General features: G+C 42.1%; 1 protein-coding gene across 1 annotated transcript in view; it reads right to left on the minus strand.

The window, feature by feature from the left end:
* LOC121548986 (mitogen-activated protein kinase kinase kinase 5-like) overlaps positions 1–27124 on the minus strand; it is a 61898-nt gene that overhangs the window by 27656 nt on the left and 7118 nt on the right. The window contains exons 2-6 of the mRNA XM_041860736.2: positions 13031–13170; positions 10371–10394; positions 6148–6341; positions 4907–5075; positions 4277–4383 (exon numbers count right to left, since the gene is read on the minus strand). Of these exons, the coding sequence (XP_041716670.2) occupies positions 4277–4383; positions 4907–5075; positions 6148–6341; positions 10371–10394; positions 13031–13170 (634 nt within the window). The remainder of the gene's footprint in view (positions 1–4276; positions 4384–4906; positions 5076–6147; positions 6342–10370; positions 10395–13030; positions 13171–27124) is intronic.

A 27124-nucleotide genomic window follows, 5' to 3' on the forward strand; every position in this document is an offset into this window, starting at 1 on the left:
ATGGGTCGTGGCTGGGTCTTCCAGCATGACAACGACCCGAAACACACAGCCAGGGCAACTAAGGAGTGGCTCCGTAAGAAGCATCTCAAGGTCCTGGAGTGGCCTAGCCAGTCTCCAGACCTGAACCCAATATAAAATCTTTGGAGGGAGCTGAAAGTCCGTATTGCCCAGCGACAGCCCCGAAACCTGAAGGATCTGGAGAAGGTCTGTATGGAGGAGTGGGCCAAAATCCCTGCTGCAGTGTGTGCAAACCTGGTCAAGACCTACAGGAAACTTATGATCTCTGTAATTGCAAACAAAGGTTTCTGTACCAAATATTAAGTTCTGCTTTTCTGATGTATCAAATACTTATGTCATGCAATAAAATGCAAATTAATTACTTAAAAATCAAACAATGTGATTTTCTGGATTTTTGTTTTAGATTCCATCTCTCACAGTTGAAGTGTGCATATGATAAAAATTACAGACCTCTACATGCTTTGTAAGTAGGAAAACCTGCAAAATCGGCAGTGTATCAAATATTCGTTCTCCACACTGTATGTACAATCTACTATCTCAAACTTTTTGGTTAGTATCTCAATTTCTTTAGATAGTATCATTTTTTAAACTTAGCATCTCAAACTTCTTACTTACCTATCTCAAAATGTCGAGTTAGTATCTCAAAACGTTGAGTTAGTATTCACATTTAATTGGGTGTCGAGAAAGGGATTCCATAGATATCGCATAACACCTTGCGCCACAGGAAGTCCCCCCTTCAGAGAAGATTTTCCAGAAGAATGAGGAATAACTTCATAAAATGTGAGTATTACGTTTATTTATTCACCAAATTATGTTATAAATGTTCAACAAATTACTTTCGTACAACACTGAGCTTGCTAGCTGGCTAAGTTAGCTAACTATTGACGCGATCTAGCAAGCATTCGTCCAAATTTGTTTATCAGCTGTTTAGCTAGATGAACAACTAAACTAACCATATTTTTTTGTAAATTCAGGAATGTGTAAATTATGAAGACCTGGGCAGTGAATTGGTGAACTTGCTAGCCAGCTAATGACTTTTTTCAGGGACTAAAGAAGAGAGGGCAACTGACTTTACAGGAAAAAACACTCTTTCCCAACTAGTTTGAAGGTAGGACATTTTAATATTATCTGATTAAAAACTATAAAGCTAGTTGCCTAGTGAATACATGCATGCAGTGTATGTTAGCTAGCTAGCTACATTCTCTTGTTACTTTCCTAGGTAGCTACATTCTCTTGTCACTTTCCCTGCCTCTCTTGTGCCACTGGGTTTGATGTGACTCATCTGTGAAGTGTGTGAGGACTGAGGAGGGCAAAATACAGCCTTATTCTAAAATGTATTGTATTGTTAATTTCCCTCATCAATCTACACACAATACCCCATAATGGATTTTTAGAAAATAAACTGAAATAGCACATTTACATGAGTATTCAGACCCTTTACACAGTACTTTGATGACGCATCTTTGGCAGCAATTACAGCCTCGAGTCTTCTTGGGTATGACGCTACAAGCAAGGCACACCTGTATTTGGGGAGTTTCTCCCATTCTTCTCTGCAGATACTCTAAAACTCGGTCAGGTTGGATGGGGAGCATCGCTGCACAGCTATTTTCAGGTCTCTCCAGAGATGTTCGATCAGGTTCAAGTCCGGGCTCTCGCTGGGCCACTCAAGGACATTCAGAGACTTGTCCTGAAGCCACTCCTGCGTTGTCTTGGCTGTGTGCTTAGGGTCGTTGTCCTGTTGGAAGGTGAACCTTCGTCCCAGTCTGAGGTCCTGAGCGATCTGGAGCAGGTTTTCCTCAAGGATCTCTCTGTACTTTGCTCCGTTCATCTTTCCCTCGATCCTGACTAGTCACCCAGTCCCTGCCGCTGAAAAACATCCCCACAGCATGATGCTGCCAACATCATGCTTCACCGTAGGGATCGTGCCAGGTTTCCTCCAGAAGTGACGCTTGGTATTCAGGCCAAAGAGTTCAATATTGGTTTCATCAGACCAGACAATCTTGTTTCTCATGGTCTGAGAGTCCTTTAGGTGCCTTTTGGCAAACTCCAAGTGGGCTGTCATGCCTTTTACTGAGGAGTGGCTTCCGTCTGGCCACTCTACCATAAAGGCCTGATTGGTGGAGTGCTGGAGAGATGGTTGTCCTTCTGGAAGGTTCTCCGATCGCCACAGAGGAACACTGGAGCTCCGTCAGATGACCATCAGGTTCTTGGTCACCTCCCTGACTAAGGCCCTTCTCCGCCGATTGCTCAGTTTGGCCAGCAGGCAGCTCTAGGAAGAGTCTTGGTGGTTTCTAAACTTCTTCCATTTAAGAATGATGGGGGCCACTGTGTTCTTGGGGACCTTCAATGCTGCAGACATTTTTGGGTACCCTTCCCCAGATCTGTGCCTCGACACAATCCGGTCTCGGAGCTCTACGGACAATTCCTTCGACTTCATGGCTTGGTTTTTGCTCTGACATGCACTGTCAACTGTGGGACCTTATATAGACAGGTATGTGCATTTCCAAATCATGTCCAATCAATTGAATTTACCACAGGTGGACTCCAATCAAGTTGTAGAAACATCTCAAGGATGATCAATGGAAACACGATGCACCTGAGCTCAATTTTCGAGTCTCATAGCAAAGGGTCTGAATACTTATGTAAATAAGGTATTTTTTTAATTATTTTTTTTAATCAATTTGCACACATTTCTAAAAGCCTGTTTTCACTTTGTAATTATGGGATACTGTGTGTAGGTTGATGAGGAAAACATTTCATTTAATACATTTTAGAATACGGCTGTAACGTAACAAAATGTGGAGATGTCAAGGGGTCTGAATACTTTCCGAATGCACTGTACTGGGAGTTTGTCTGGGGGTGTCGCTCTCTCTCTTAGGGTCTAAACTGAGAGAGGGGGATGAATAAACAGGAAACAAGCCGGTGTGTGTGTGTGTGTGTGTGTGTGTGCATGTGCGTGTGCGTGTGTGTGTGTAGGTAACACCAAAGCGCTATGTCTTGGCAGAGAGGAAGCCATCAAAAGGCTGTAGATTAAATATCATGAGGGTAGTGTGTTCAACTACCTCCCTACAGACCTGGCCAACTAACTCCTGTGTTGGAGTGTCAGGGTTTAATGGTATTAGCGAGGACGGAAGTAATGCAGGCAGTAATGATCAGCACTCTATCTGTCAGCAGTCATTCGTAATCCATACTACAATGCTGCTTTACCAAGCGAACGGGAGCTAAATTCTATCCCTCCCTCGGATCGCATTCTATTTTGATCATACATTGTCTGAATATCAAATATAATTATCTGATTAGTCTTGCAGTTTTCTTATGCCCCCTCTTTATCCCTCTTCTTTGTGTCCCAAAGGGGGACAACAAAGTCTCCACAGGTTCTTTCACAAGGCAGCCGTACATCATCCCAGTGTGAGCCTAGTGGTCGGAAAAACGTAGTTGGCATGGGCACACTAATATGGATCTCAACACAGCCATAGAGATGGATGTTAAATAAGCATAAGAACGGGCAGCTATTTCCTCTCCCCAGCTTTCACTTCACACCAGAGTGCCACTGAAGGGCAACTGGAGGGGGGCGAAGCTAAACAGTGAGTCAGCCTAGCCTAGATTGTGCAACAGGCAAGGCTTCAACCCTAGCACTTACATCCCTGCTGCTGCTGTTTTCTCACCAGCTTAACCCAATTACTCAACAGAAAACGCTGTTTCATTCTCATCATTCATGCTTAATTGTTGCAGGATAATGGCAAGTTTTTGCAATGGTGCACTAAACTGCTGAGTCATGAACCACCTCCAGTTGAGGAAATTGTGAACAAAGGGGCTGCTGTCCAAACCAGCACACAGACTCATGGCAACCATCTTCATTTTTTAGCCATTCGATGTTTTCCCAATTATGCAAAGCATGTGCAACAGGTTTCTTAATATGTTTCTTTGAGGGTATAAAATGCAGCAAAATGTTATCCTAACTGGCTAGACACCAATGTTGCGTTGTAGCATGCAGGAATTTCCCAATGGCTCCGAAATGAAAGAGCAGCTTGCTTTATTACAGGTGGAGTTAGTTGCACCATGAGAACCAGTGGGCGTTTACAAGAGAGGCAGCATGTTAAAGAGCAAGCAGTAAAATACTTTCCAAGCTGAACATCTGTGATGTTCCGACTCAGAGCACAGACACACATGTTCAGCACATGCATGCGTCTGTGTGTGCATCTGTGTGTGGGGGTGTGAGTGTGTAGACAAACCAGGTGTGACATACCGGGGGTCTTACCGATTCAGTGCAAAGGCATAGTGGAACTTGACATGGGGATTGGCCACAGGGTCGAATGTCGGAAGCTTCTCCAAGGTCTCCACCAGCTTCACTATAGATTCATAATCCTATGTTACATACAAACATAGAAAAACAGATAGTTGGATTAAAGATAATGTACCTACTACTCAGCCATCTTGGTTGCTATAGTCAACATGTACTTTGGGAAGGACACTGTTGGCTTATTCAAGTACTTCAATAATTAAATGTCCTCTCTTCCACCATTTCTTGTCCAGTATATATTTATCCAAAACATGTTCAATAATTCCGTTTCTCCTTGTAGCTCTGGTTGTTTGTATAATTTATTAATGTGGCTGGTGGCTGCCTATGGCTGGCAGGATGGGAGGCTGTAGGGTGAATGGCATCGCAATGCAGAGAGAACAGACTGCAGTGCAGTAGCCTTACGATTAGCCACAGAAAGATGACAAAAAGCTTGGCCTGCAGCATTCCACAGGCAGGTAGTCCTTCTGAAATGCCTCTAGTAGCCAAGGGATGCCCTAAAACATTTATGCTCACTGCTGAGGCAATGCAGTCTGCCTAAACTGACTGTGCCGACAGCATCCGACAAGCGTAAAAGAGGGTAAAATGTACCTGGATGTCCCTGTAGGACAGAAGCAGGTTGATGACAATGTCAGCTGAAAGGCACTCTACGTTGTCCAATCGTCGTTGAATTCGGCTGAGTTCTGAGGCCAGCTCCGACCCCGTGAACAACTCCCGTGCTTTCCGGAGCTCGTTGAGAATGGTTTCTCTGAAGTATTGGCTACGAAGGGGAAACAGAGAGACTCATAAATATGTTATTTCACACTAGAAATCAACATGAAATCAACCTTTTCTGCAAAGAACCCATTGTTATGTCTTAGTATGACTTTCTGGGGAAATGGGTATGGGGAATTGAGTTTTGAACATGGGGATACAACCATTGATAATTTAACATAATTTATCTATTCTTCTCAGGCAACCTCTCATTTACAGTGTCTTTGATCTTGTCTTGCCTGACCCCGTCATAAATAGTCTACCCTCTTAAACATGTGCCCTTGTGACAGCTGAATGTGGAGCTCATGAATGTGTTCCCTGGTAAGCCCCTTCAATGTCTTCTTCACTGCACTGTTGGAGCGGCACATTTCCAAGAGACAAAACATTCATCCAAAGTGCAAATTCTCTCAGCTCTCTAAAGTATGACTCACTATTCCTGGAAGACATGTTGTGATGCTGAATATTGGCAGAGAGAAAAGCCTAAAACATTAGGACAGAACAAAGCTAAGCTAACATTAAAACTGAGATTGCTATGCAAGCCAACATGTTGCACAGGGACACATCAAATAAAGTAATGCACCATGTAAAAAATATAAAACGAGTGAGTTGTATAATACAATGTCCTCTGAGGAATACTCATGAAGTGCAATATCTGATGAAAAGGGCTATCGCACTTCATCAGCCAGTCATCCATTTTGCATAATCAACCACAGAAAATTACACAAGACAACACAAAAACCAGTACACGCTAGGTCAATTTAATACACCTCTTTTGGCAATAATAGCTCTGTAATAATCACTTCGTCGTGCGTGTTCTCACCTCATTCCCATGTACAGTACCACACCTACCTCCCTAGCGAGGTGACACCTGTTTCACTACAGCTAGGTGAGAGAAGAAACATGTGACTTCTACAAATCATGTCAGGCTGAAAGTGGACCTCTGGGCTAGTCTTAGGCCCAGCGTCTAACCGACAAACTCCCAAGCCACTATCTACCCCAAACCTATACTATTCACCAGGTGTTGGACCTATGGGCTAGCTGGCCCAGCACCTAACCCAAAACACTTCTCTGCTACTCACCAGGAGTTGGCCTTTGGCACCTTGAGCAGCTGGACGAAGCGGTCCAGCAGGGGCATGCAGATGGGCCCCAGCAGCATCTCGAAGCTGGGCTGCATCAGCTCTGTCAGGCCCTTCATCAGGCTGCTCTCGCAGCAGTACACCTTGTTGTGGGGCGTCACCATGTATGGGATGAAGCTGTAGTTGGCTGAGCATGTCTGGGGGGAAAAGCAGAAACAACATGATGTGTTGTGGTGCATGTAGAGGTGGTTAGATGTGTTAGAGTCAGACATGGGTCAAATAGCTAAATATCACAAATACTTGGTTTAGTTTGCTCAGTTGAGTCTACCCCAACATGAAGCCCGGAGAAATTGAGAACTGCAACAGATCATCACCTTACATGCCCTGTTGACTGCATGTGCAGGTCCAGAATGATTGGCATCCTTGATAAAGATTAGCAAAAAATACTATAAAATAAATAATACAACTAGTGAGCAAAATAAAACGTATATGCAAAAAAAAAAAGTTTTTATATAATTTTATACTAATACAATAGCTCAGATAAAGTAACAAGTCATATTTATTTTCTCAAAACGATATGTGTCAAAATGATTGGCACCCCTGTTTTCAATACCTCCCCTTGCGAGGATAATGGCACTGAGTATATTCCTAAAATGTTTTATGAAATTGGAGAACACATTTTGAGAGATCTTAGACCGTTACTCCATAAAGAATCTTTCCATATCCTTGATATCCTTTGTCCGGAGACTAGGACCCAGGACCAGTGGAAGCAAAATAGTCCCATAACATCAAAGATCCACCACCATATTTGACAGTAAGTATGGTGTTATTTTCTGCTTATGCATACTTATTTCGATACCAAACCCACCACTGGTGTACATGGCCAAAGAGCTGTATTTTCAATTTGACCAAAGAACTGGTTCAAATCCAAGTGCCAATGCCATTTAGCAAACTCCAGGCGTTTACATTTGCAGGATGACATGAAAATAGAGGTCTTTGGCCACGCACACCAGTGGTGGGTTTGGCATTGAAATAAGGATGCATAAGCAGAAAAGAACCCCATACCTATTGTAAAATATGATGGTGGATCTTTGATGTTATGGGGGCTATTTTGCTTCCACTGGTCCTGGGGCCCTTGTTAAGGTCATCATCAACTTTACCCAGTACCAGGACATTTTAGCCAAACACCTGGTTGCCTCTGCCAGGAGGCTGAAACTGGGCCGCAAGTGGGTCTTCCAGCAAGACAATAACCCCAACCACACATCAAAATCCACAAGGTAATGTTTAATATAACACAAAATCTACATTTTACAATGGCAATCTCAGTGTCCGGACTTAAACCCCATTGAAAACCTGTAGTTTGAATTGAAGAGGGCAGTCAATAACCGCAGACAAAGGGTATCAAGGATCTGGAAAGATTATGTATGAAGGAATGGTCTAAGATCCCTTCCAATGTGTTCTCCAATCTCATAAAACATTTGAGAAAAAGGCTCAGTGCCGTTACCCTCGCAAGTGGAGGTATTGAAAGGTATTGAAAACAGGGGTGCCAATAATTTATTTTTTGAGAAAATACCTTTTTATTTGTAATCAAAATCGCTTTCTCTGAGAAATTGTATTAGTATAAAAAATGTAGCATACAATATAGCTCAGTACTCGTATTATTTATTTTATACAATCTTTTTATTCATCTTTATCAAGGGTGCCAATAATTCTGGACCTGACTGTACAATGAGAGGACAGCGGTATGGGCCTTTTTCGTGCTAGTAATTTACCACTTGTGACAGAAGGAAGATAATCTGATCTGCAGAGACAATGGTGATGTTGTACCCATGGAGAATTGGACATAATGAGTCTGTCTAAAGAGCCAGTGGCCTGAGGGACAGATCCACATCAGTAATTACAAGTGACATTAGGATCTGTTTAACTGAACTGCTCACACTGCCCTCAGGGCAGAGCTGCCCTTAAAACTCCCATTCATGTTGCTCATGGAAATTAATTCAAACCAGGTCTGTCTTACTACTCTTGTCCAGCTGTATTTGCATGTGGTGTAGAGCGTACCAGTAAAACTATCATTGTTATTCACAGTATACTCAACACTCAGCACTAGAAAAGTTGATGGATCCTGACCAAATTATACTTGAACATGTAGGCTACAGTGAAAAAAAGGGATTATGCTGATCCACATCTGTTGTGCTGCCCAGATGCATCCTGAGTCTGCACAGTCAGTGGATATTTTAATCTCTCTGGTTCACTTCCATCTTCAAGAACACACCCGGGATGCTTGCTACTCACACTTGCAACAAAAGGAAGTGAACAGAGGCTAAATTTCTGCCTTTAGAAATTGGAATGATCCACAGTAAAACTGCTTCCTCTTCTGCAATCATATCTTTTAAATGACATCACTAGTCATGCCATAACTTTCCAAAATAACCTGTGGCGGCTTGTCATGGCTACGTGCAGCCACAGATTACAACATCCTTCCTGTCCTATATTGAGCCACACACACTGTGTGATTCATGGCCCGGCTGATCACATGACGACAACACATCATAAATGTTTTAGTCGCTAGGAGCCATCCTTCTCCCCGGCAACCCCAGCTGCACCTGTCTCTTAGTCTCATTAGATTGTTGTTTGTGACAGTATTAGGTAATGGTAGGTGGCACGCAGGTGGTTTACCCAATACATTACTGGGAGTTTATACATAGAGTGTGCGACTCACTTTGTTTTTATAGCTTACAGTTTATTCACCGTTAGTCAGCACCTCTACACTAAATCATTTTCTCTGGGTGTGCGCCAGCTCATGGTTTTTATTTAGGTGGCACGCAGGTCCCAAAATCAATACCTTTAAGAAGCAGAAAGGGACCGAAAACTGGGGGTGTGTCCCAAATCACGTCCTATTCCCTACATAGTGCACTACTTTTGACCAGGGCCCATAGTTCTCTGGACAAAATTATTGCACTATGTAGGGAATAGGAGGTGATTTGGGACACAGTCCCAGTTTTCGGTCCCTTATAGGGAATACACACAGTGCCATTTGGGACGTAGCCAGGGTATTTGCACGTTACAGTAAATAAGGAGTTAAATATCAGTCAGGCAGCATAGGATTAACCCCATTCATGAAGGGGGAGGGTTAGACGGGAATAAGTAGTGTGTGTGAGTAATGACTTGACATTAATCATTAGCCCTAATACCTGTATGACCGCCTGGGTGGCTGCAGCCATAAAACAATCCAGGAAGTTTTCCTGATTAGTGGTGTACCATGTGATACAACCCCTTGGTCAGTACCACTAATGTGTCATATCCTTCTGGGGCGTGGTGTGTTTGTTCTCTCAGAGCAGAGAGAAGGGAAGTGATGTGTAGATACAACTAGAGAAAGACAGTCAGTCACGGATGGCAGTAGTGCACTCTCACTCTAATGCAGTAATCAGTGCTCCTCACGAAGCTCTGTCGCCACACACAGATCAGCCATCAACCTGCTTCCTGGAGCACCAAGCCACCTTATTCCACTCCGTGAAGTCATTTACGCCAGCTAAGCCTGAGGAGCGTAACCCTGCCGGTCCAATTAGCCCTACAGGCAGCACCAGCCCTGCAGGTGGCACCAGCCCTACAGGTAGCACCAGCTCTGAAGGCAGCCCATAGCTGCTCAGGAGGCCCCCTGTCCATGCCCTTGCCTCAACCTCACAGCTTTTTCCCCTTCATGCCACAGTACATCAATGTCACCATATCATATTACTCTGTATAAGAAAGCCAGCCAGCCAGACAGACACAGACGGTGTGGTGCCTCCTTGTCTGACCTGGCTATCACTAGGCAGAAGGAGTGGCAGACACTGTGTTGCAGACGGCAGGGAGGCAGGAAAACGGAAATGAGAGTGAACTCATTCTCTCGTTTTCTCTATGCTTTCCACAGCACCCAAGTCACCCTGGTAATAAGGCTGCCTGTCAACCAAGTACAGCTATTCTGGAAAACTCTCTGAGTAAGGGAAAATGCTTTAGTTTAATGTACACGCAGCAGAATGCACAAAGACAAACTAGAGGGATATTGAGCTGGGTAATGAAAAGTGTTTGATAATAGCAGCGATGGCTGTGTTGTTGAATGTTGGCGTGAGTAAAAATCTGTTAACTGCATTTACTTTCACACAGGAAAGGTAAAAGAAAGAAGAGACAAGAGAGGTGTGCCATTAACAACTTAGAACTAGAGAGACACAGTGTTTAGTTTGTGTACTTACAGTGTTCTTCTGGCAAACAATCTCCTGCAAGAGAAAAAGAGAAATGTCAATACTGCATTGTGGTGAGTAAGTGAGTTCGCAGGGCTGATGTAGAAAATCACAAACATTACATTGGTCACAGTTCACTAGAGCCATCCTTAAGTCAAGCTATAATTGGACTCCTGCAGTTGCAAACAAAACCAGTAGAAATGCGGATACATTAGCACTAGCACTTCATTTTGCAGTGCCATAGTGTGTAGGCTAAGGGCCAGCAAACAACCATGGACATTTTAGACATGGTAAAAGGCACTTTAAAAAGAGGTTGAACCTCAGCACTTGTACACAATGGAGTATCTTTAATGCAGGTTCCTATGCTATTCTAAACAATCTATAACGGTTAACACAGCAGCCATTGTTACTCTTAACCTTCAGTTTGAAGACTGCAGGCTGATAGTGATATGTTAAAACCACTACAGAAAGTCCTATTTTTATTACTGCAGGGTGTATGTACGTGGGTGGAGATGGAGGATATAGTTTATCAAGATTACAGGCAGAATATTTATGTTAGGGTACACTTTGTAAAATATTACTTATTCTTTGAGGAATTTACGACAATTTCAAAAGATTGCAATGCTTTTTTATGTCAATGACAGTGTCAGAGCAGAGCATAGCAGGTCACAGGAGTGTGTGGGGTGTCTTGGTTTCTGCATTTATACCCACAGGAAACCATAATCTCCCCATTCTCTTACTTGCATGCCTGTGTGTTGTTGTTGGTGGTCATTGATAGGGGATTCCCATGTGGCTGCAAGGCTCTCTCACTTTTCAAACCAGTTTAGGCTAATGTTAACTCGACTATGCATCCATCGCCTGACAGACTCAGGGCCGAAGGTTAAAGGTCCATTGCAGCCGTAAAAAAACAAAAAACGCAATATCAAATAATTTCTGGGTAACAACTATGTACCTTACAGTGATTGTTTTCAATTAAAATGATCAAAAACTAACAAATTGCTTCTTAGTTAAGAGCAATTTTTAAAGCAAGAATTTTGCTAGGACTGTCTGGGAGTGGTCTGACTGGGGAGGGGAAAACTGAAAATTAGCTGTTATTGGCAGAGAGGTTTTAGCAAAATGAAATTTCAGGCGGTCTTTTCAAACAGCTATTACACTTAAAGGGCATTATCATAATTTTCACAATTTCACAGTATTATTCCAACCTCGTGTGGAAATATATACACTGAACAAAAATATAAACGCAACACTTTCAAAGATTTTCCTGAGTTACAGTTCATATAAGGAAATCAGTCAATGTGTACAGATCCTTGTAACATGAGGACATGCATTATCATGCTGAAACATCAGGTGATGGCTCCGGATGAATGGCACAACAATGGGCCGCAGGATCTCGTCACGGTATCTCTATGCATTCAAATTGCCATCGCTATACAATTGTGTTCGTTGTCCGTAGCTTATGCCTGCCCATACCAGAACCCCACTGCCACCATGGGGCACTCTGTTCACAACGTTGTCATCAGCAAACCGCTTGCACACACAACGCCATACACGCTGTCTGCCATCTGCCCGGTACAGTTGAAACCGGGATTAATCTGTGAAGAGCACACTTCTCCAGCGTGCCAGTGGCCACTGAAGGTGAGCATTTGCCCACTGAAGTTGTTTAGAGTGGCCTTTTATTGTCCCCAGCACAAGGTGCACCTGTGTAATGATTGTGTGTATGGAACATTTCTATGATCTTTTATTTCAGCTCATGAAACATGGGACCAACACTTTACATGTTGCATTTATATTTTTGTTCAGTATAGATATTACACAGGAAAATCACATTTTTGAGTACACTGGGCCTTTAATTGCCAGGATATGAGTCAGTTGGTCATAAACACATTTCCCTGTCATCAACGTTCTCTTTTACAAGACTAGAGGGCTAAACAGAGGTAAAGGGGTGCAATATTAAACCAAATTGTGTGTGTTGATTTTTTTCTTCAGTCAAATGCTATTTTTACATAGCCCTAATATCTTATGAAACACACCATACCCTGTCTAGGTGCTAATGCATCTCCTACCAACAAATCACTAATGTGTTTACCTGTCACTACAACACAACAGCAATTACAGCTATTACATGTTCCCCACACACTCATATTCTAAATATAGACTGTGACCTTGTGCACTTAAAGGCTTAAAAAGTACACAGAGAATAAAAAACTACATTTGTGCAAAATGAGCAAGATAAAACAACAAAACGGTTTGGCAATTCAAAGGTTCTAAAATCAACCTCTCAGACATGACTCCCTCTAAATAAATAACTTCATATACATTTAAAAGAGTCCAATGTCTAGTGAAGGAGCATTTCCTTTACATATACCGTAGTCCCCTGTAGCTCAGTTGGTAGAGCATGGCGCTTGCAACGCCAGGGTTGTGGGTTCGTTTCCCACGGGGGGCCAGTATGAAAAATGTATGCACTCACTAACTGTAAGTCGCTCTGGATAAGAGCGTCTGCTAAATGACTAAAATGTAAAAAATGTCATTAACCTGATGAGCCTTATTACATTAAATATATTGTGGGAACATTAATGATTAATGTGTGGACAAAGTGATGAGAAAATAACAGGCTGCAGATATGTTTATGTCAGGCATGTGTGTGTGCGCGCGAGCATGCCCACACCGCTTACCTGTAGGGACTGTAACGAGTCGGAGTTGGTGTCACAGTACAGGATGATGTTGTTGGCCATGCTGAAGCTTTCCCTCACACCCAGGTGGTAGAACAGGGAGGGCTGGCGGAAAGCGTCCGTCATCTCCACCACAGCTATGTCTGGGAGGGACAGAGATGGCCTGTTAGTAGGCTTAAAGGCCCAATGTAGTCGTTTTTATCTCAATATCAAATCATTTCTGGGTAACAATGAAGTACCTTACTGTGACTGTTTTCAATTAAATGGTCAAACAAAAATAGCTTCTTAGCAAAGAGCAATTTCTCAAGCAAGAATTTAGCTAGGACTGTCTAGGAGTGGTCTGAGTGGGGAGGGGAAAACTGAAAACTAGCTGTTATTGGCAGAGAGGTTTGGAACTCTTTCTTATTAGTCTATTAACTAATGTACCACCTGGTGATGTTACCAGACAGGCCAAAACTCCATCCCACCAAAACAGGCTGAAATTTCAGGCGGTCTTTTCAAACAGCTCTTACACTAAAAGGGCATTATCATCCTTTTCACAATTTCACAGTATTATTCCAACCTCATAGTTTGGAAATATATATAAAAACAGAGGGAAAATCACATTTTTGACTGCACTGGTCCTTTAACACTGAACAACTGTACCTAGGCCTGTAGTATAACATATTTTAAGTCTAGTTTACCACAGTTTGTTTAGGTTTCATATAAAATCATATTGATGAGACGATAATGGCCTGTACAATTATTTTGGACTTCATTTTCCCAAATGGTCCTTTTTAGACCAGACTGTGAGACATCACTAAATCTTCCAAAAGAAAAGGCCAAAATAACATTGTCTGGTAGTAAGCCTGGGGTGGGGTTCTTCCAGAAGTCCCTCTGGTAGCTCCCACTGACTGATAACTGCACAAACAAAACTAGGCTAGAACAGTGCTGCAGCGTTTTGTAATGACAGAGCTCTCCAGAGAGATAACATTTAACAGACCCACCCCACCTTTTCATGTGCTTCCAAGTTTCCCCTTCCATGTCAACATACACATGACATATAGCTTAGCATAGAGCTTTTCATCCCTTCCAATGGAGCTCCCTTTCACTGTAATACCTGGGTTCCAGTCCACTACAAACCCAACACTAGTCTCACTTACTAAGAACCAAACATCCACACAGACAGCCAATGCCACAGGGATAATCAAAGCAAACAGGCAATCTATTTTAATGTGCATTCTGGTGTGTGTGCTGCCGTATAGTGATTCAAAAACAAGGTCCCAGTGGAGACAGCCTGTCTTGTTTTAGCTAAATGTTAATTATCATAGGGCCAGTCCCCCCAGGCAAGAGCACAGAGCAGTCCCTCCCACTCAGCAAGGACATATAAATGCCACCAGGAAGTGGTTTCTTCTTACTGCGTCTTAAAGGCTCTGTTCTGGCCCCGGGAGATCACGTTGTTGTCACACACTTTCATTACAATCTAAGAGGAAGTGATGTACAGTACCAGTCAAACGTTTGCACACACCTACTTATTCCAGGGTTTTTCTTTATTTTTACTATTTTCTACATTGTAGAATAACAGTGAAGACATCAAAACTATGAAATAACACATATGGTATCATGTAGCAACCAAAAAAGTGTTAAACAAATCAAAATATACTTTACATTTTAGATTCTTCAAAGTAGCCACCCTTTGCCTTGATGACAGCTTTGCACACTCTTGGCATTCTCTCAACCAGCTTCATGAGGTAGTCACCTGCAATGCTTTTCCAACAGTCTTGAAGGAGTTCCCACATATGCTGAGCACTTGTTGGCTGCTTTTCCTTCACTTTGCGGTCCAACTCATCCCAAACCATCTCAATTGGGTTAAGGTCGGGTGATTGTGGAGTCCAGGTCATCTGATGCAGCACTACATCACTTTCCTTCTTGGTCAAATAGCCCTTACACAGCCTGGAGGTGTGTTTTGGGTCATTGTCCTGTTGAAAAACAAATGATAGTCCCACTAAGCGCAAATCAGATGGGATGGCGTATCGCTGCAGAATGCTGTGGTAGCCATGCTGGTTAAATCTGCCATGAATTCTAAATAAATCACAGACAGTGTCGCCAGCAAAGCACCCCAACACCTTTAGTAGTGGTTTCTTTGCAGCAATTTGACCATGAATGCCTGATTCACACAGTCTCCTGTGAACAGTTGATGTGTCTGTTATTTGAACTCTGTGAATAATTTATTGTGGGCTGCAATCTGAGGTGCAGTTAATTGCCGATTTCTGAGGATGGTAACTCTAATGAACTTATCCTCTGCAGCAAAGGTAACTCTGGGTCTTCCTTTCCTGTGGCGGTCCTCATGAGAGCCAGTTTCATCATAGCGTTTGATGGTTTTTGCGACTGCACTTGAAGAAACTTTCAAAGTTCTTGAAATGTTCTGTATTGACTGACCTTCATGTCTTAAAATAATGATGGACTGTCATTTCTCTTTGCTAATTTGAGCTGTTCTTTCCATAATATGGACTTGGTCTTTTACCAAATAGGTCTATCTTCTGTATACCAACCCTACCTTGTCACAACACAACTGATTGGCTCAAACGCATTAAGAAGGAATGAAATTCCACAAATTAACTTTTAACAAGGCACACCTGTTAATTGAAATGCATTCCAGGTGACTACCTCATGAAGCTGGTTGAGAGAATGCCAAGAGTGTGCAAAGCTGTCATCAAGGCAAAGGGTGGCTACTTTGAAGAATCTCAAATATAAAATATATTTTGATTTGTTTAACACTTTTTTTTTATTTCATAGTTTTGATGTCTTCACTATTATTCTACAATGTAGAAAATAGTAAAAATAAAGAAAAACCCGGGAATAAGTAGGTGTGTCCAAACTTTTGACTGGTACTGTACACGTGTGTAGGCCTACAGTAATTCAGTATTGTCTCCCAACAGGTGGAGCTACTTGACGTTGTGGGAAACCTAGATATGCACCCTCTACACAGACCGGTGCGACATAACCAATCAGAGCTGCAGTAGGCCTATATGCAAATAGACCATTGCCATATATGGATCTGTGCCATTTACTTTGAACTGGACTGTGTTTACAGCTGTGGTCATGAGTAGATGCGCTTGTTTTGAGATCAAAGCAAAGCAATAGCCACGTGTATATTTTGTTCATATCCTTTGCTAGTTAGTGAGTGATTAGCCCAGTTATAGATCATTTGAAGTCAGCAATGCTTCCTACAAGAGCACAAAACGTGTACATTTCTAGGCGTCTTTGAAAAGACAGTCAGGTAAAGAGCTTTTTTTTGTCTTAAAGGGGCAGTGTTGTATTTTGAGACAGGCTTGAATAAGCTAAGTAGCCAATAGGCAGTGGGTAGCATAATTTGTCTGATTATCTGTAATAATGGTATGGGAATAATAATGCTTTTTATTTTGCAAAGTGGTTTCTTGCATCAAACAACACAACAACATTTTCCGTCACCTCCTTGTCTGAAGGACAAGTTCATAAACAGGTTAATGTCAAGCCCTGCATGTTTTTTTCAAAAGTCTCATGAAATGTAGGCCTACATTGAACACCACACATTGGCTGCTACTGTAGGCTGAATGATAGAACAGCTATTTCTGTGTTAAAATGTTATGGGATGCATTTTCTCCATTGTTTTTGATGGTAGGCCACTCTGGTAGGCCTACATGATGATCAAATAGCCACAGTAGCTTACATGGCTACTGTTAAAACTGTAACTTAAAGCGGGTACAGCCTCAGTGTTCACATTAAACGCATGCTGGAAGTTGCACAGAATTTTCACAAGGTTCAAGTTTGCGCTCAGCAGACCAGAAATTTGCTCAGTGCCGAAAAAGATTGAGACTGAGTCCCTGATACAGACATACGCAATAGGAAATAAAATGATAATTACTGTTTAATAAAATATTATGGGACTCATTTATCCGCTAGCAGAGGGGCCCCATCAATATTACATTTGAGAGATATGTTCATGTGAAAAGGCCAGAGAAGTGCAAATGTTTGATACCAGTAGTGTAGCCATCCATCTGCACAGAAGTTAGAGGTGTCTTTGGAGTACTATGAGGAAATGGGTGGGGTACATACAGCGCTATCCTTGGAAACTTCTGCCTTGTATAGGATTAGGTATGAGCCAGGGAAAATATTAGCGTACATAGGGCAGGGCTTCTTTGAATGATGATTTAGGAAAATATAGACATATGGAAAATGTGATAGACACAGAGAATGAGAGTCTTGTAGTAGAGAGTAAGAGGAGACATGAGTGGCCTCTTTGACTAAAGAGCTCCTCAGCTCTCAGCTGACAACACTGAGATGTCTGGTGAGGCATGATACAGTACTGAACACGTGACTCCATTATGCACAGTTGTACTGGCACTGTGTGTTTTAAAAGTACTGTTTTAAGAGTGCTGGGATAAGATAGTAAATATTGATTTGAGTTTAGTGAATAGATGTAGCATTAATGGGTTGGTTATAAGTGTTAGTGGTGATAAACTAGCCAATTATCACAAGCCAACTCTCCAAACATGAATAGCTGGTGATAAACAACTCTGCACACAAAAGCGATGTGGGCCATGTACGTAAGTCCTTGTATCTGAATCCTCAAAACAAGGTTGGAAGTAGAACACCGGAGTGCCTCAACTGTGACACATGAGATGTCATAATCTGCCCCCCCCCCCTCCCCCCCTTTGCTGGCACTGCCCATTTCTCACATCTCCCCCACTGCTTATCTTTTCCAAAGAACAGAACAGTGAACAACAAAACAGAAGGAGGAAATGAGGCTCTGGGAATAGTGGAGGAACAATGTGTGAGTTCTTGGTGCCCTTGCCTTTTACTGAGTACTATTCTCTGACGTCTATCCATTTACTGACAGAAATGATCACTTTTCATTTCACTTCTCAGAACAACGCACAGACACAACAATGGGTGAGAACAGACTGCAGCTCTTATTCATACGCTGTGTCCTTAACTGTTCTTTGAACTTGATGGCTACTGCTGCAGTCGTGACTCTCGGTAAATTTTTTTTTTTTTTTTTTTACCTTTAAGAACAAATTCTTATTTACAATGACGGCCTACCGTCATATACTTGAGACTGAGACTGATGCTCCTCTTCTTCTTACCAGGCACATTTACTGATACTTATTCTGATGAACAACACTAAATCATTTGGCGAACCAAATAAAAATCACCAACAACTGACAAAAAATCTAACCTAGCCAGAGAGGATACACAAAAACAGCTGGAAAAGAAAAACAGCCTCCTAAATGTCCTTCTGATGATGGGTGTTTTAATAACAGTGCCCCAGAGGCACTCTAGTTTAGTCCTTTTTAGTCATTCTCTTGGGGACCTGCTGCTTTGTCAATTATGTTGACCCATTGTAACCCCTTGCCTGTCGTTCGTAAACACACAATGAGAGTGATCAGTCACCTCTGGCTTGACTATACTGTGCCTATACAACTCTCCTTTGGACCAAAATGAGGTGGGGAAAAAAACTAAACAAGACAGAAGTAGGCTAGTATGCGTTCTGATTGCTTTCTGATCCAGTTTATACTCCTGGTGGAATCACCGCCACTGCGGACCAAACTAAATTGACTCCAGCAGTAGCCCTCACAGAGTAGTAGCAGTGACTGGGGGGGGAATGAAGGAAGGTTTATTTAGAGGGGAAGCTATGCTATGTGCTACCTGGAGCTGCTGGGGTCATTATTAGACTGGTTTTATAGACACTCCGCCTGTCACCGTGGCCTCCACCCATGGCTATTATACCTCTGTAGGAGTGTTACTGGTCAATCAGAAAAAGGCCAGAGGGATTAGGTTCCCTCTTTTACTCTATGCCAAAGAGTGGTCTGACACGGTACTAAATGGGTGTACCTAATAATGTTGACAGGCAAGAAAACTGTAACAGTTCATTCACATATTTAACTTCCTGTAGCTCTACTTCAAGCATATCTTTTGACCACCCACAGTGAATAAATGCCAGCGAGATATACACAAGATGAGAACACTTGAGAATGTAATCATACTTATTTCAGATTGTAGTAAGAAAATTCTCAGGCATTTGCTGAGAATTCGAGCATTTGGCATCACACCATTTTGGATGGATGATTGAATGACTGAAGCTTAATCATTCATTTCTCAGCACATTCCGCTCACTGATAATCCATCTATTATCAAACTATGACAGTGTTGAGTGAAGACATCACTGTCTAGCCATCCATGATGTGTACTTTCCCCTTATCACTCAGGAGGAAAGAGAAGCGTTTACTAGCGCACCAGTGTAAATGGATTTCCCTGGAGCTCAGCCGTACTGAGGAGGACGCAGGACGGAACAACCCCATATCGGAAGAATGACGGTCCCTAGTCTCCACTGGAAATGAATGTTTCCCAGACTGCAGTTTTCATTTCCCCAAAGACGCAATATGACCTTGTGTCTGGTAATGACCGTGCAAGAAGGGGCCAGGGGTGACTTAAGCCCAGAGAAATGTGAACATCCTCTGCCAAAATTCCAAGAACAGCAGAGTTCATGTTCTTGGAGACCTCTATCTGCCGAGTGTGCTCCAATCACATGCCATTATGTTTCCCTGCAGTCAAATTGAAGCGGACTTGAAGAGGGAACTATCAGTGCATCATGATGTCCTACAGTCAGTCAAGAAAAATCAATGGGACTAATATTGAATTCACACAGCATCCAGTGTTGCTAGCTGCTCCTAGGAAGTAATTCAAGCACTCAGGCGTGTATTGTTATTTTCATATCAGGTTTGTTTGCCCATGAAACCAAAACAGTTAAAAGAGGCTTAAGTGACCAAATTAGGTTCAATCCAAGGAATAAGACACCATATCGGTGTTTAAATTGAGAGTGCATGCCGTGCATGCTTCTATAAATACACCCAGCCATAGGAAAGCATGCAGGGCACTTTTACAATGGTTAATCAGCAGTTTGGAAGCCCTGCCCAAAAATAAGAAATACTACTTTAGAAATGAGTGCAATATGCAGGAAAGAGACAAACCTCAGCCCCGACAGGAGAGGAGAGTAACTTGTCAGTAGAACCAGGGCCTTTGGTAGAAGGAATCCTCGGCTTCTGGTAGTTTAGTTTCTGTTCACACTAGCATATTTCAGAGAGTGAGTAGTGAGTGCCATGGCCCAGGGGGAAAGTGTAAGAACAGAATGTGAAACAAATCTGACAAACACAAGGAGCTGCCTGGTCACTACAGTGCCCGTTGCCAAGATTTGCCTTACACTTCCTGATTGGCCTCTTGTTAAAGAAACAAACAAAACAGAACTTGTTTTTAACAAGAGCTCTTTATTTTAACTAGAGGGGTTTGTTTTCTGTCAAATGAATGATGTCTCAACGTAATCCTATTTAACATGAAGGATACTAATATAGAAAGAGATCACCTGGCAATAACGAAATACAGCACCAATCCACCTTTGTGAGGTCACGCAATAGTTGTTTGAAGCACCTGGAAAAGTGCTAAATGCAATACATTCATATGAATCCTCATGCTTTGTAGATTGTGCCTAGATAATCCCCTATCTTCGTGTGAATATCGATATAGGAGGCCATGACCAGCCAGAGTAGATGCTGACTGCCTAATCATGCCGCCATTAATCTGAATCAATCTCACACCCTGCCAACGTCTACAGGTCAGAACTACTCCCATGCCCTTCTGCCAACTGCTGCTGGCACACCTGACACCACATACCAAAACTGCTGATAAAACCTGACAGAGTGCTTTGATCAACCAACACTCTACACCACTTTTTCTGAGGAACATATGGATTTTTCTCTTCCTTTCCAGTAAAGACTGGATTCCCTGGAAAGTAGTGTGGTTGGTGATCCAATTTCTCCTGATCTGATGCTCTCTAGCTCACATGGGCAGCCAGCGTACACATGAGTATGGATAAACAACTTAGTAGACAACCAATAGGAGCAGACAATGACAGCTACCAGCCAGCTTTCAGGTCAGACCAGAGTGCATGTGGGATCTTGTGCTGGAATCCTTTGACAATCAAAACAATGCTGAACGTGGTGTGTGTAGGCCTCTACTGTAATGTTGAGTGACTGATAACATTTGAATCCAGTCTATACTCTATAGACACATCTCCAAAATAGAATTCTCTATCAAAGGACACATTCTTGATTTTACATTCAATCTTTTGTCTCATGTGATACCGCAGCGTTTGGGGAGAGTTGTTCCCTCCAGATGAGGTCTTCTGTACATCACAACAGTCCAACTGTTTCCTTTATGAGAGCCTCCAGGGATATGGTGCTGCAGTTCAGTACTTCCTTTTGGGACAAACTGAAATGAGGAGAGACTGTGGGTGAAACGTCCAGACTTTCTTCTACAGAGATTTACATGGTGGGATTTGGGATGTCATGGATACAGACTCTCAAAAGGACAAACACTAGAGCAACTGAATGGAACACACACTGCGTCCCTGGTGTGAGAAGACACTGTGTACAGGCTTGTCATCTAGTTTGCACAGTCAGACAGTCAATGGTTCAGTTCAGCTCACAGCGGAGCCACTTTAGCTGAGGGGTAAACAAACACTTATACCATGGTAATACTGTTCTCGGGAATTACCATGGACTCTTAAACACTATTGTGCTCCATCCAAATTACACTGAAATGTGGTATAATGATCAAGCATGACGGTACTTTCCTGCATGCCATAGCTATGACTTATACTGCTTCCCAGCACAGTTACAGGTGGCAGTCAGTGCAAGAGTGTTGTCCTCTGGGTATCAACATACAGTAAAGGCAAAACATTATCCATTTGTTTTTTGATGCCCTAAAAAGACTAAAACCATGACCCCCTTTTTAACAGTAGCCTACCCCAGTGTTTTCCAACTCCAGTCCTCCAGTACGCCAACAGCACACATTTTTGTTGTAGCCCCGGACAAACGCACCTGATTTAACTAATTGAAGGCTTGACCATTAGTTGCCAAGTTGAATCAGCTGTGCTTGTTTGGGGCTACAACAAAAATGTGTACCGTTGGGGGTACTCGAGGAGTTGGGAAACACCGGTCAATACCACTGGCTCACTTCATTAGGATGAACGTGTGCTTTGACCTTTATCTATTGAGCTGATGGGGTTAGGTCAATAGCCACTGCTGCTTTTACTCAGCGAGGTCACAACATGTGAACATTTTATGCGAATCTGAACAGCTATTTGATGTACTGTGAAAATGTGCTTCCACCTGCACATTCCTGATGCACTTATTTACATGTTCTGTGAATGCTCCCTTCTTATGAGGTCAGGACTGTCATTCAGAATGTGGTAATATGGTAGTTCAACTTTCCCAAATAAGGAGTAAAGCGTACAGACATCTAGTTCATTGTATACAACAGTTTTCGTTTTTTCTCGTTCCTTGATTCCATGCCTAAAATGTCCTGTTGTAGGAACACGATAAAGAAGTTGGCAATCTATAGGGAGCTTCTGTCAGTCATCTCAATAAAGCTTGTGTTTATTTAAACAGATACAAAAGGGGTTTCTGGGAACTGCTTTCCACCTCTCGTGTGTATTATACTGAAAATCCACAGAGGCCCTGTGGAAAATAGCCCAAAAAAAGGGGGAAAATTGAGTTCTGATTACACAACCAACAATGTTATGTTATGACAACCAACAAGCTTTTTAGCTGTGATGTCAGCTAAGTCTATACAAAACATAGAAAATGCCCTATTTTATTATGGAATATTATCATGGAGAATATGTAATTAGTGTTATTACAGTGTATATTATGCATATCAGGGATACAACTGCATTATCATCCTATAGAGTTGTAGCCAAAAATATTGACACCCTTGCACTTTTCTTAAATCATTCCCTATTTCTTCTTAAATAAGTTGACAAGTTGACAAAAAATAATTGTCCCCACACAATGTTATTGGATTTTCAACATTGCAGAACCAATTTTATTTTTGTAAACTTAAGTTTACGATTTTAATTGACTAAATAAAGAACAATGGCATGGACAAAAATGATTGGCTCCACAGAGCTAGTACTTGGTTGCACAGGGTTGGCCAAGATAATTGCAGACAAACGGTTCTTGTAGCCATCAATGAGCCTGCTGCACCTTTCTACTGGCAATTTTGACCACTTTTAAGCAGCAAACTGCTTTAATTCTGCTGTTTTCAGCTCTCGCTATAGGTTTTGGATGTGATTCAGATCTGGACTTTTTGCTGGCCACTCCAGAACATTCCAGCATCTCTTCTGGGGCAGCAGGTAGCCTAGCAGTTAAGAGTGTTGGGACAGTAACGGAAAGGTTGCTGGTTTGAATCCCAGAGCTGACTAGGTGAAGAATCTGTCGCTGTGCCCTTGAGCAAGGCACTTAACCCTAATTGCTCCTGCAATTCACTCTGGATAAGAGTGTCTGCTAAATGACTCAAATAAAAAAAATTCTTCTTGAAGCATTCCTGGGTGCTTTTTGATGTGTGTTTGGGGTTGTTGTCCTGCTGGAAGAACAACAACCTTCAATGGTTACTCATGTTTTTGGACTGGGTTGAACATTGGAATCCCAAACACCTGATAATCTGATGATTTCATGATGCCTTGCACACATTCAAAGCCCTCAGTACCAGAGCAGCAAAGCAACCCCGCAGCATTATCAAACCTTCCAAATCTTTGATTGTAGGGAGGGTGTTCTTTTCATTGAATGCTTCATTTGGTCGTCAGTAAACACAGTGCTGATCTGTATTGCCAAAGAGCTATGATTTTGTTTAATTGGTCCACAGAACATTTCCCCTAGGATTTAGGATGGTTTTTGCGACTGCACTTGAAGAAACTTTCAAAGTTCTTGAAATGTTCTGTATTGACTGACCTTCATGTCTTAAAATAATGATGGACTGTCATTTCTCTTTTGCTAATTTGAGCTGTTCTTTCCATAATATGGACTTGGTCTTTTACCAAATAGGTCTATCTTCTGTATACCAACCCTACCTTGTCACAACACAACTGATTGGCTCAAACGCATTAAGAAGGAATGAAATTCCACAAATTAACTTTTAACAAGGCACACCTGTTAATTGAAATGCATTCCAGGTGACTACCTCATGAAGCTGGTTGAGAGAATGCCAAGAGTGTGCAAAGCTGTCATCAAGGCAAAGGGTGGCTACTTTGAAGAATCTCAAATATAAAATATATTTTGATTTGTTTAACACTTTTTTTTTATTTCATAGTTTTGATGTCTTCACTATTATTCTACAATGTAGAAAATAGTAAAAATAAAGAAAAAACCCGGGAATAAGTAGGTGTGTCCAAACTTTTGACTGGTACTGTACACGTGTGTAGGCCTACAGTAATTCAGTATTGTCTCCCAACAGGTGGAGCTACTTGACGTTGTGGGAAACCTAGATATGCACCCTCTACACAGACCGGTGCGACATAACCAATCAGAGCTGCAGTAGGCCTATATGCAAATAGACCATTGCCATATATGGATCTGTGCCATTTACTTTGAACTGGACTGTGTTTACAGCTGTGGTCATGAGTAGATGCGCTTGTTTTGAGATCAAAGCAAAGCAATAGCCACGTGTATATTTTGTTCATATCCTTTGCTAGTTAGTGAGTGATTAGCCCAGTTATAGATCATTTGAAGTCAGCAATGCTTCCTACAAGAGCACAAAACGTGTACATTTCTAGGCGTCTTTGAAAAGACAGTCAGGTAAAGAGCTTTTTTTGTCTTAAAGGGGGCAGTGTTGTATTTTGAGACAGGCTTGAATAAGCTAAGTAGCCAATAGGCAGTGGGTAGCATAATTTCTCTGATTATCTGTAATAATGGTATGGGAATAATAATGCTTTTTATTTTGCAAAGTGGTTTCTTGCATCAAACAACACAACAACATTTTCCGTCACCTCCTTGTCTGAAGGACAAGTTCATAAACAGGTTAATGTCAAGCCCTGCATGTTTTTTTCAAAAGTCTCATGAAATGTAGGCCTACATTGAACACCACACATTGGCTGCTACTGTAGGCTGAATGATAGAACAGCTATTTCTGTGTTAAAATGTTATGGGATGCATTTTCTCCATTGTTTTTGATGGTAGGCCACTCTGGTAGGCCTACATGATGATCAAATAGCCACAGTAGCTTACATGGCTACTGTTAAAACTGTAACTTAAAGCGGGTACAGCCTCAGTGTTCACATTAAACGCATGCTGGAAGTTGCACAGAATTTTCACAAGGTTCAAGTTTGCGCTCAGCAGACCAGAAATTTGCTCAGTGCCGAAAAAGATTGAGACTGAGTCCCTGATACAGACATACGCAATAGGAAATAAAATGATAATTACTGTTTAATAAAATATTATGGGACTCATTTATCCGCTAGCAGAGGGGCCCCATCAATATTACATTTGAGAGATATGTTCATGTGAAAAGGCCAGAGAAGTGCAAATGTTTGATACCAGTAGTGTAGCCATCCATCTGCACAGAAGTTAGAGGTGTCTTTGGAGTACTATGAGGAAATGGGTGGGGTACATACAGCGCTATCCTTGGAAACTTCTGCCTTGTATAGGATTAGGTATGAGCCAGGGAAAATATTAGCGTACATAGGGCAGGGCTTCTTTGAATGATGATTTAGGAAAATATAGACATATGGAAAATGTGATAGACACAGAGAATGAGAGTCTTGTAGTAGAGAGTAAGAGGAGACATGAGTGGCCTCTTTGACTAAAGAGCTCCTCAGCTCTCAGCTGACAACACTGAGATGTCTGGTGAGGCATGATACAGTACTGAACACGTGACTCCATTATGCACAGTTGTACTGGCACTGTGTGTTTTAAAAGTACTGTTTTAAGAGTGCTGGGATAAGATAGTAAATATTGATTTGAGTTTAGTGAATAGATGTAGCATTAATGGGTTGGTTATAAGTGTTAGTGGTGATAAACTAGCCAATTATCACAAGCCAACTCTCCAAACATGAATAGCTGGTGATAAACAACTCTGCACACAAAAGCGATGTGGGCCATGTACGTAAGTCCTTGTATCTGAATCCTCAAAACAAGGTTGGAAGTAGAACACCGGAGTGCCTCAACTGTGACACATGAGATGTCATAATCTGCCCCCCTCCCCCCTTTGCTGGCACTGCCCATTTCTCACATCTCCCCCCACTGCTTATCTTTTCCAAAGAACAGAACAGTGAACAACAAAACAGAAGGAGGAAATGAGGCTCTGGGAATAGTGGAGGAACAATGTGTGAGTTCTTGGTGCCCTTGCCTTTTACTGAGTACTATTCTCTGACGTCTATCCATTTACTGACAGAAATGATCACTTTTCATTTCACTTCTCAGAACAACGCACAGACACAACAATGGGTGAGAACAGACTGCAGCTCTTATTCATACGCTGTGTCCTTAACTGTTCTTTGAACTTGATGGCTACTGCTGCAGTCGTGACTCTCGGTAAATTTTTTTTTTTTTTTTACCTTTAAGAACAAATTCTTATTTACAATGACGGCCTACCGTCATATACTTGAGACTGAGACTGATGCTCCTCTTCTTCTTACCAGGCACATTTACTGATACTTATTCTGATGAACAACACTAAATCATTTGGCGAACCAAATAAAAATCACCAACAACTGACAAAAAAATCTAACCTAGCCAGAGAGGATACACAAAAACAGCTGGAAAAGAAAAACAGCCTCCTAAATGTCCTTCTGATGATGGGTGTTTTAATAACAGTGCCCCAGAGGCACTCTAGTTTAGTCCTTTTTAGTCATTCTCTTGGGGACCTGCTGCTTTGTCAATTATGTTGACCCATTGTAACCCCTTGCCTGTCGTTCGTAAACACACAATGAGAGTGATCAGTCACCTCTGGCTTGACTATACTGTGCCTATACAACTCTCCTTTGGACCAAAATGAGGTGGGAAAAAACTAAACAAGACAGAAGTAGGCTAGTATGCGTTCTGATTGCTTTCTGATCCAGTTTATACTCCTGGTGGAATCACCGCCACTGCGGACCAAACTAAATTGACTCCAGCAGTAGCCCTCACAGAGTAGTAGCAGTGACTGGGGGGGGAATGAAGGAAGGTTTATTTAGAGGGGAAGCTATGCTATGTGCTACCTGGAGCTGCTGGGGTCATTATTAGACTGGTTTTATAGACACTCCGCCTG

Source organism: Coregonus clupeaformis, chromosome 33 (genome assembly GCF_020615455.1).
Source record: "Coregonus clupeaformis isolate EN_2021a chromosome 33, ASM2061545v1, whole genome shotgun sequence".
In the NCBI taxonomy this organism is placed as follows: domain Eukaryota; kingdom Metazoa; phylum Chordata; class Actinopteri; order Salmoniformes; family Salmonidae; genus Coregonus; species Coregonus clupeaformis.